A 12,082-nucleotide genomic window follows, 5' to 3' on the forward strand; every position below is an offset into this window, starting at 1 on the left:
TAAACAAATCTTCAAAATACTCACTCCATCTCCTTGTCACATTACCACTACTTGTTATCACCTCCATATTTGCCCCCTTCACTGAAGTTCGCATTTGTTCCCTTGTCTTACGCACTTTATTTACCTCATTCCAAAACATCTTTTTATTCTCCCTAAAATTTAATGATACTCTTTCACCCCAACTCTCATTTGCCCTCTTTTTTACCATTTGCACCTTTCTCTTGACCTCCTGTCTTTTTCTTTTATACATCTCCCACTCATTTGCATTTTTTCCCTGCAAAAATCGTCCAAATGCCTCTCTTCTCTTTCACTAATAATCTTACTTCTTCATGCCACCACTCACTAGCCTTTCTAATCTGCCCACCTCCCACGCTTCTCATGTCACAAGCATCTTTTGACCAAGCCATCACCACTTCCCTAAATATATCTCATTCTTCCCCCACTCCCTTTTTCTCCTATGTTCACTTTTTTCCATTCTGTACTCAGTCTCTCCTGGTACTTCTTCACGCAAGTCCCCTTCCCAAGCTCACATACTCTCACCACTCTCTTCACACCAATATTCTTTCTTCTTTTCTGAAAACCTCTGCAAATTTTCACTTTCGCCTCCATAAGATAATGGTCAGACATCCCGCCAGTTGCACCTCTCAGCAAATTAACATCCAAAAGTCTCTCTTTCGCGCGCCTATCAATTAACACATAATCCAATAACGCTCTCTGGCCATCTCTCCTACTTACATATGTATATTCATGCATATCTCTCTTTTAAAATCAGGTATTCCCTATCACCAGTCCTTTTTCAGCACATGGATCTACAAGCTCTTCACCATTTCCATTTAGAGCACTGAACAACTCATGTGCACCGATTATTCTCTCAACTGCCACATTACTCACCTTTGCATTCAAATCACCCATCACTATGTCCGGTCTTGTGCATCAAAACTACTAACCCACTCATTCAGATGCTCCCAAAACACTTGCCTCTCATGATCTTTCTTCTCATGCCCAGGTGCATATGCACCAATAATCACCCATCTCTCTCCATCCACTTTCAGTTTTACCCATATCAATCTAGAGTTTACTTTCTTGCGCTCTATCACATACTCCCACCACTCCTGTTTCAGGAGAAGTGCTACTCCTTCCCTTGCTCTCGTCCTCTCACCAGCCTGTGACTTTACTCCCATGACAATTCAAACCAGTCTACCCTTTACCCTTGAGTTTCGTTTCACTCAGAGCCAAATCATCCATGTTCCTTTCCTCAAACAGTCTACCTACCTCTCCTTTTTTCTCATCTTGGTTACATCCACACACATTAAGACACCACAATCTGAGCCTTTGAGGAGGATGAACACTCCCCGCGTGATTCCTTCTTCTGTTTCCCCTTTTGGAAAGTTAAGATAAAACGATGGGAGGGTTTCTAGCCCCCCCTCCCTTCGCCTTTAGTCGCGTTGTGCGACACGTGAGGAATGCATGGGAAGTATATATATATATATATATATATATATATATATATATACATATATATATATATATATATATATATATATATATATATATATATATATATATATATATATATATATATTCCATTTGTAGAAAGTTAAAATACAATATATGACTCATGGTGAGGTGCCTGAGGATTGGCGGATGCTTGCATAGTGCCATTGTACAAAGGCAAAGGGGATAAGAGTGAGTGCTTAAATTACAGAGGTATAAGTTTGTTGAATATTCCTGGTAAATTATATGGGAGGGTATTGATTGAGAGGGTGAAGGCATGTACAGAGCATCAGATTGGGGAAGAGCAGTGTGGTTTCAGATGTGGTAGAGGATGTGTGGATCAGGTGTTTGCTTTGAAGAATGTATGCGAGAAATACTTAGAAAAGCAAATGGATTTGTATGTAGCATTTATGGATCTGGAGAAGGCATATGATAGAGTTGATAGAGATGCTCTGTTGAAGGTATTAAGAATATATGGTGTGGGAGGCAAGTTGTTAGAAGCAGTGAAAAGTTTTTATCGAGGATGTAAGGCATGTGTACGTGTAGGAAGAGAGGAAAGTGACTGGTTCTCAGTGACTGTAGGTTTGCGGCAGGGGTGTGTGATGTTTCCATGGCTGTTTAATTTGTTTATGGATGGGGTTGTTAGGGAGGTGAATGCAAGACTTTTGGAAAGAGGGGCAAGTATGAAGTCTGCTGTGCATGAGAGAGCTTGGGAAGTGAGTCAGTTGTTGTTCGCTGATGATACAGCGCTGGTGGCTGATTCATGTGAGAAACTGCAGAAGCTGGTGACTGAGTTTGGTGAAGTGTGTGAAAGAAGAAAGTTAAGAGTAAATGTGAATAAGAGCAAGGTTATTAGGTACAGTAGGGTTGAGGGTCAAGTCAATTGGGAGGTAAGTTTGAATGGAGAAAAACTGGAGGAAGCAAAGTGTTTTAGATATCTGGGAGTGGATCTGGCAGCGGATGGAACCATGGAAGCGGAAGTGAATCATAGGGTGGGGGAGGGGGCGAAAATCCTGGGAGCCTTGAAGAATATGTGGAAGTCGAGAGCATTATCTCGGAAATCAAAAATGGGTATGTTTGATGGAATAGTGGTTCCAACAATGTTGTATGGTTGCGAGGCGTGGGCTATGGATGGAGTTGTGCGCAGGAGGGTGGATGTGCTGGAAATGAGATGTTTGAGGACAATGTGTGGTGTGAGGTGGTTTGATCGAGTAAGTAATGTAAGGGTAAGAGAGATGTGTGGAAATAAAAAGAGCGTGGTTGAGAGAGCAGAAGAGGGTGTTCTGAAATGGTTTGGGCACATGGAGAGAAAGAGTGAGGAAAGATTGACCAAGAGGATATATGTGTCGGAGGTAGAGGGAACGAGGAGAAGTGGGAGACCAAACTGGAGGTGGAAAGATGTAGTGAAAAAGATTTTGAGTGATCGGGGCCTGAACATGCAGGAGGGTGAAAGGCAGGCAAGGAATAGAGTGAATTGGATCGATGTTGTACACCGGGGTTGACGTGCTGTCAGTGGATTGAATCAGGGCATGTGAAGAGTCTGGGGTAAACCATGGAAAGTTGTGTGGGGCCTGGATGTGGAAAGGGAGCTGTGGTTTCCGGCATTATTGCATGACAGCTAGAGACTGAGTGTGAACGAATGGGGCCTTTGTTGTCTTTTCCTAGCGTTACCTCGCACACATGAGGGGGGAGGGGGACGGTACTCCATGTGTGGCGAGATGGCGATGGGAATGAATAAAGACAGACAGTGTGAATTGTGTGCATGTGTATATATATCTGTGTGTGTATATATATGTGTACATTGAGATGTATAGGTAGGTATATTTGCGTGTGTGGACGTGTATGTATATACATGAGTAGGGGGTTGGGATGGGCCATTTTTTCGTCTTTTTCCTGCGCTTCCTCGCAAACGCGGGAGACAGCGACAAAGCAAAATAAATATAAATAAATAATATATATATATATATATATATATATATATATATATATATATATATATATATATATATATATATATATATATATATATGTATATATATATATGGTATACATTGGTATACATTGATATACATTAGTATACATGGGGTGTTCAGTGTTGTAAATGGAAATGGTGAAGAGCTTGTAGATTTATGTGCTGAAAAACGACTGGTGATTGGGAATACCTGCTTTAAAAAGAGACATATACATAAGTATACGTATGTAAGTAGGATAGATGGCCAGAGGGCGATATTGGATTACGTGTTAATTGATAGGCGTGCTAAAGAGAGACTTTTGGATGTTAATGTTCCGAGAGGTGCAACTGGAGGGATGTCTGATAATTATCTTGTGGAGGCAAAGGTGAAGATTTGTATAGGTTTTCAGAAAAGAAGAGAGAATGTTGGGGTGAAGAGAGTGGTGAGAGTGAGTGAGCTTGGGAAGGAGACTTGTGTGAGGAAGTACCAGGAGAGACTGAGTACTGAATGGAAAAAGGTGAGAACAAAGGAAGTAAGGGGAGTGGGGAGGAATGGGATGTATTTAGGGAAGCAGTGATGGATTGCGCAAAAGATGCTTGTGGCATGAGAAGCGTGGGAGATGGGCAGATTAGAAAGGGTAGTGAGTGGTGGGATGAAGAGTTAAGATTATTAGTGAAAGAGAAGAGAGAGGCATTTGGATGATTTTTGCAGGGAAATAATGCAGAGTGGGAGATGTATAAAAGAAAGAGGCAGGAGGACAAGAGAAAGGTGCAAGAGGTGAAAAAGAGGGCAAATGAGAGATGGGATGAGAGAGTATCATCAAATTTTAGGAAGAATTAAAAGATGTTTTGGAAGGAGGTAAATAAAGTGCGTAAGAGAAGGGAACAAATGGGTACTTCAGTGAAGGGGGTTAATGGGTAGGTGATAACAAGAAGTGGTGATGTGAGAAGGAGATGGAGTGAGTATTTTGAAGGTTTGTTGAATGTGTTTGATGATAGTGTGGCAGATATAGTGTGTTTTGGTCGAGGTGGTGTGCAAAGTGAGAGGGTTATGGAAAATGATTTGGTAAACAGAGATGAGGTTTTAAAAGCATCGCGGAAGATGATAACCGGCAAGCCAGTGGGTTTGGATGGTATTGCAGTGGAGTTTATTAATAAAGGGGGTGACTCTATTGTTGACTGGTTGGTAAGGTTATTTAATGTATGTGTGTCTCATGGTGAGGTGCCTGAGGATTGGCGGAATGTTTGCATAGTGCCATTGGACAAAGGCAAAGGGGATAAGAGTGAGTGCTCAAATTACAGAGGTATAAGTTTGTTGAGTATTCCCGGTAAATTATATGGGAGGGTATTGATGGAGAGGGCGAGGGCATGTACAGAGTATCAGATTGGGGAAGAGCAATGTGGTTTCAGAAGTGGTAAAGGATGTGTAGATCAGGTGTTTGCTTTGAAGAATGTATGTGAGAAATAATTAGAAAAGCAAATGGATTTGTATGTAGCATTTATGGATCTGGAGAAGGCATATGATAGAGTTGATGGAGATGCTGTATGGAATGTATTAAGAATATATGGTGTGGGAGGCAAGATGTTAGAAGCAGTGAAAAGCTTTTATCGAGGATGTAAGGCATGTGTACGTGTAGGAAGAGAGGAAAGTGATTGGTTCTCAGTGAATGTAGGTCTGCGGCAGGGGTGTGTGATGTCTCCATGGTTATTTTATTTGTTTATGGATGGGGTTGATAGGGAGGTGAATGCAAGAGTTTTGGAAAGAGGGGCAAGTATGCAGTCTGTTGTGGCTGAGAGAGCTTGGGAAGGGAGTCAGTTGTTGTTCGCTGATGATACAGCGCTGGTGGCTGATTCATGTGAGAAACTGCAGAAGCTGGTGACTGAGTTTGATAAAGTGTGTGAAAGAAGAAAGTTGAGAGTAAGTGTGAATAAGAGCAAGGTTATTAGGTACAGCAGGGTTGAGGGTCAAGTCAATTGGGAGGTAAGTCTGAATGTAGAAAAGCTGGAGGAAATGAAGTGTTTTAGATATCTTGGAGTGGATTTGACAGAGGATGGAACCATGGCAGTGTAAGTGAATCATAGGGTGGGGGAGGGGGCGAAAGTTCTGGGAGCGTTGAAGAATGTTTGGAAGTCGAGAACATTATCTCGGAAAGGAAAAAATGGATATGTTTGAAAGAATAGTGGTACCAACAATCTTATATGGTTGCGAGGCGTGGGCTATGGATAGAGTTGTGCGTAGGAGGGTGGATGTGCTGGAAATGAGATATTTGAGGACAATAAGTGGTGTGAGGTGGTTTGATCGAGTAAGTAATAATAGGGTAAGAGAGATGTGTGGTAATAAAAAGAGTATGGTTGAGAGAGCAAAAGATGGTGTTTTGAAATGGTTTGGTCACATGGAGAGAAATGAGTGAGGAAATATTGAACAAGAGGATATATGTGTCAGAGGTGGAGGGAACGAGGGGAAGTGGGAGACCAAATTGGAGATGGAAAGATGGAGTGAAAAAGATTTTGTGTGATCGGGGCCTGAACATGTAGCAGGGTGAAAGACGTCCAAGGAATAGAGTGAATTGGAACGATGCGGTATACCGGGGTCGACCTGCTGTCAATGGATCGAACCGGGGCGTGTGTAGCGTCTGGGGTAAAAAATGGAAAGTTTCGTGGGGCCTGGATGTGGAAAGGGGGGTGTGATTTCCGTACATTATACATGACAGCAAGAGACTGAGTGTGAACGAATGTGGCCTTTGTTTTTTTTTCCAAGCGCTACCTCTCGCACATGCGGAGGGAGGGGGTTGATATTTCTTGTGTGGCGGGTTGGCGACGGGAATGAATAAAGGCAGACAGCATGAATTATGTACATGTGTATATATGTATATGTCTGTGCGTGTATATATGTGTATACGTTGAGATGTATAGGAATGTACATTTCCGTGTGTGGACGTGTATGTATATACATGTGTATGTGGGTGGGTTGGGCCATTCTTTCTTCTGTTTCCTTGCGCTACCTCGCTAACGCGGGAGACAGCAACAAAGGAAAATAAATAACTAAATAAATGATATATATATATATATATATATATATATATTTTTGCTTTGTCGCTGTCTCCCGCGTTTGCGAGGTAGCGCAAGGAAACAGACGAAAGAAATGGCCCAACCCACCCCCATACACATGTATATACATACGTCCACACACGCAAATATACATACCTACACAGCTTTCCATGGTTTACCCCAGACGCTTCACATGCCCCGATTCAATCCACTGACAGCACGTCAACCCCGGTATACCACATCGCTCCAATTCACTCTATTCCTTGCCCTCCTTTCACCCTCCTGCATGTTCAGGCCCCGATCACACAAAATCTTTTTCACTCCATCTTTCCACCTCCAATTTGGTCTCCCACTTCTCCTCGTTCCCTCCACCTCCGACACATATATCTTCTTGGTCAATCTTTCCTCACTCATTCTCTCCATGTGCCCAAACCATTTCAAAACACCCTCTTCTGCTCTCTCAACCACGCTCTTTTTATTTCCACACATCTCTCTTACCCTTACGTTACTTACTCGATCAAACCACCTCACACCACACATTGTCCTCAAACATCTCATTTCCAGCACATCCATCCTCCTGCGCACAACTCTATCCATAGCCCACGCCTCGCAACCATACAACATTGTTGGAACCACTATTCCTTCAAACATACCCATTTTTGCTTTCCGAGATAATGTTCTCGACTTCCACACATTCTTCAAGGCTCCCAGAATTTTCGCCCCCTCCCCCACCCTATGATCCACTTCCGCTTCCATGGTTCCATCCGCTGCCAGATCCACTCCCAGATATCTAAAACACTTCACTTCCTCCAGTTTTTCTCCATTCAAACTCACCTCCCAATTGACTTGACCCTCAACCCTACTGTACCTAATAACCTTGCTCTTATTCACATTTACTCTTAACTTTCTTCTTTCACACACTTTACCAAACTCAGTCACCAGCTTCTGCAGTTTCTCACATGAATCAGCCACCAACGCTGTATCATCAGCGAACAACAACTGACTCACTTCCCAAGCTCTCTCATCCACAACAGACTGCATACTTGCCCCTCTTTCCAAAACTCTTGCATTCACCTCCCTAACAACTCCATCCATAAACAAATTAAACAACCATGGAGACATCACACACCCCTGCCACAAACCTACATTCACTGAGAACCAATCACTTTCCTCTCTTCCTACACGTACACATGCCTTACATCCTCGATAAAAACTTTTCACTGCTTCTAACAACTTGCCTCCCACACCATATATTCTTAATACCTTCCACAGAGCATCTCTATCAACTCTATCATATGCCTTCTCCAGATCCATAAATGCTACATACAAATCCATTTGCTTTTCTAAGTATTTCTCACATATATTCTTCAAAGCAAACACCTGATCCACACATCCTCTACCACTTCTGAAACCACACTGCTCTTCCCCAATCTGATGCTCTGTACATGCCTTCACCCTCTCAATCAATACCCTCCCATATAATTTACCAGGAATACTCAACAAACTTATACCTCTGTAATTTGAGCACTCACTCTTATCCCCTTTGCCTTTGTACAATGGCACTATGCACGCATTCCGCCAATCCTCAGGTATATATATATATACCTTTCATTCTTTCATACTCTTCGCCTTTTGCCGCGTTAGGAAGGTAGCGTTAAGAACAGAGCACTCGGCCTTTGTGGGAATATCTTCACCTGTTCCCCTTCTCTGTTGCTCCTTTTGGAAAATTATAAAAAACGAGAGAGGAGGATTCCAGCCACCCGCTCCCTCCCCTTTTAGGCGCCTTCTACGACACGCAGGAATCAAGTATATTCCTGAGTCTAGGGGGAAAATGATACACGACAAATTCCCAAGTGCACTTTCGTGTAATAGTCACATCATCAGGGGAGACACAAGAGAGAAATATAACAGTCAGTTTTTATACAACGAAGAGACGTAGTTAGGACGCCATTTGGTAAACATGCGATTGTCCAAGATAGACAACAAGCGTATCATAAACTTATCATTTTACAAATTTTATCAATAAGAAATAAATCTAATTTGTGTAGATCAACACTGATATTAAGATTATAATTCTTTGTGTATTTGATAATAGAAGTTTCAATGATATTTCTCGTGGTAATAGAGTTAGAGTTGATAACTGAGATGGAATTAGTCTAGTCAATACAATGATCATAGTTTTTAACATGATTAAACAAGGCATTTGATTCTTGTCCCGTTCTTAAACTATATCTATGTTGCTTAAGTCTAACAGAAAGATCCTTACCAGTCTGCCTAACATAAAAAAGACAATGATTTAAATATTACTAAAGCGGATAAGGCTATCACTGTTGTGAAATATAGCCAAAAGTAACCATTCATCTAAAATGAATGATCTTTTAAATGATGACACGTCATATTCTAAATTAAGCAAAAATCCCCTAGAAGCAGTTGATTCTCATTTCAATAAAGAAATGAAGTTGTTGTTGAAAGGTAATCGTTCTCTTATCGAAAGTTTGTCATCTTTGTCCCCTTCATTGCAATATATGTATGGACTTATCAAAACACATAAACAAATTTTCCAGCAAGACCTAAAGTGAGTTCAGTAGGCTCCATCACATATAAATTGTCAAAATGGTTAGTTTCCTTATTAAGCCCTTTAGTGGGCAAGATATCAATTTCTAATACCATGAAAAATGTAGATATAGTCAACAAGCTTAACAATATCAATGTTAATTTTGATTTCAAACTAGTTAGCTTTGATGTTTCCTCATTTTTCACAAAAGTTCCAGTTGATAACCTTTTAGAATATCTGTCTGATGTCTTGGATGGTATTCATTTACCTGTTTCAAAGTCTAATTTCATTGAACTGATAAAATTGTGTATAAAAGACTGTATTTCAATTCATTGGAGATCATTATGCTGAAAAATTTGGTATGGCAATGGGTAACCCTCTTTCACCTGTACTAAGTAATCTTTATATGGAATTTTTTGAAACAAAATTACTAAAGGATATCTTACCTTCTAATGCGTTTGGTTTAGGTATGTACATGATGTTCTTTGTGTTTGGCCAATAAATGAAGTTTACAAATTTTTCTCCCCTTACTTAACAATTTAGTACCTTCCATGAAATTTGCTGTAGAAAATGAAATTAATGGTATGCTACCAATTTTAGATTGCCTGATCCATAGGCAAGGAAACAAGTTTAAGTTTAGCATATACAGAAAACCTGCCAATGTATGCTCATATATCCATTATTACTAATCTCAACATGAGAGAGTTAAATCATCATCATTTCAATCTATGTTCCTTAGGGCATTGCGTATTTGCCGTCCAGAGTATGTTGATGATGAGTTTGAGAGGATATATTCTATTGGATCTAAATCAAAGTACCCTAGATCTTTCATTGATAAATCCCTGAAGGTGGCAAAGAAATAATTTTATAAAGTTGAGCTCAAACCTTCCATTGACACCAAGAATCTTTTAGCTCTCCTTCTTGATAATAATTTTACTATACTTCCCATGTTGCTTAAATCCTTTTATGTAAATGTTGCCTTCGGCAACAAAAATACTATAAAGAATATCTTAATCAGGAATTCACCAGAAAATTCATCTGGGTGCATCTATAAAGTACCATGTAGAAATTGTGATAAGTTTTATGTTGGGCAGACTGGTAAGGATCTTTCTGTTAGACTGAAGCAACATGAATATAGTATTAGAACGGGACAAGAATCAAATGCCTTGTTTAATCATGTTAAAAACTATAATCATTGTACTGACTGTAGTTATGCCATTTCAGTTATTAACTCTATTACCACGAGAAATATCATTGAATCTTCTATTATTAAATACACAAAGAATTATAATCTTGATATTAGTGATGGTCTATACAAATTAGATAACTTTATTGTTAATAAAATTTGTAAAATAATAAGTTTATGATACGCTCGTTGTCTGTCTTGGGCAATAGTATGTTTACCAAATGGCGTCCTAGCTACCTCTCTTCGATGTATATCAACTGACTTATATTTCTCTCGTGTGTCTCCCCTGATGATGTGATTATTACACGAAAGTGCACTTAGGAACTTATCGTGTTACATTTTCCCCGTGGACTCTTTGGAATATATATATATATATATATATATATATATATATATATATATATATATATATATATATATATATATATATATATATATATATATATATATATATATATATATATATATATATATATATATACACACACACATATATATATATATATATATATATATATATATATATATATATCCCTGGGGATAGGGGATGAAGAATACTTCCCACGTATTCCCTGCGTGTCGTAGAAGGCGACTAAAAGGGGAGGGAGCATGAGGCTGGAAATCCTCCTCTCTCATTTTTTTTTCTTTTTTTTTAATTTTCCAAAAGTAGGAACAGAGGGGGGCCAGGTGAGGATATTCCACAAAGGCCCAGTCCTCTGTTCTTAACGCTACCTAGCTAATGCGGGAAATGGCGGATAGTTTAAAAGAAAGATATATATATATATATATATATATATATATATATATATATATATATATATATATATATATATATATATATATATATATGTATATATATATAAATATATATATATATATATATATATATATATATATATATATATATATATATATATATATATATATATATATATATATATATATATATATATATATACATATATATATATATATAAATATATATATGTATATATATATATATATATATATATATATATATATATATATATATATATATATATATATATATATATATATATATATATATATATAATGAATATGAGTGGATGGGTCAGTCTTCGTCTGTTTTTATGCGGAACATCTCTGACGTGGGAAATGGCGATCAAGTATAATAGATAAATATATGTTTTCTTTTTCTTGTTTTCGTTTTGTGCAAGTGATAATATTTTGAATGTACCTGTATCCATGTGTAGGGTGCGGGTGTTGCTGGAGTCAGGACTGTGGGACAAGTGGCTGGGGGACCAGCTGGCCAACTCCTCCCACTGCCTCCGCCACCCTCGGCTGGACCGCAGAGATGGTATCCAGCCACTCAACATGGAGGCTTTCACCGGTCCCCTCCTCGTTCTGCTCATAGGTCAGCTCTGTTATAACACGAATGCTTGTATCTGCTAAAGGTTCAGTCTGATCTGTAGAAATATGTCTTTAGTGACTGTTACATATACGTCAAACTTGGGAATGAGGTATAAACAGCTAGTAGACAAAAGATTACCGAAAGTAGATATAGATTCTATGTATGGCTATAATTCCTTTTATATATATATATATATATATATATATATATATATATATATATATATATATATATATATATATATATATATATATATATATATATATATATATATATATATATACATTATCTTTTATTTATAATACTTTGTCGCTGTCTCCCGTGTTAGCGAGGTAGCGCAAGGAAACAGACTAATGAATGGCCCAACCCACCCACATACACATGTATATGTATACACGTCCACACACGCACATATGCATACCTATACATCTCAACGTATACATATACAGTATATAC

The 12,082-nt window shown here is 38.7% G+C and overlaps 1 protein-coding gene across 1 annotated transcript in view; it reads left to right on the forward strand.

Moving 5' to 3' along the window:
• LOC139765803 (glutamate receptor ionotropic, kainate glr-3-like) overlaps positions 1-11,667 on the forward strand; it is a 56,799-nt gene extending 45,132 nt beyond the window's left edge. Inside the window, exon 7 of the mRNA XM_071693596.1 lies at positions 11,469-11,667. Coding sequence (XP_071549697.1) covers positions 11,469-11,667 — 199 coding nt within the window. The remainder of the gene's footprint in view (positions 1-11,468) is intronic.
• Positions 11,668-12,082: the final 415 nt, after the last annotated feature.

This window comes from Panulirus ornatus, chromosome 56 (assembly GCF_036320965.1).
Source record: "Panulirus ornatus isolate Po-2019 chromosome 56, ASM3632096v1, whole genome shotgun sequence".
NCBI classification, from domain to species: Eukaryota; Metazoa; Arthropoda; class Malacostraca; order Decapoda; family Palinuridae; genus Panulirus; species Panulirus ornatus.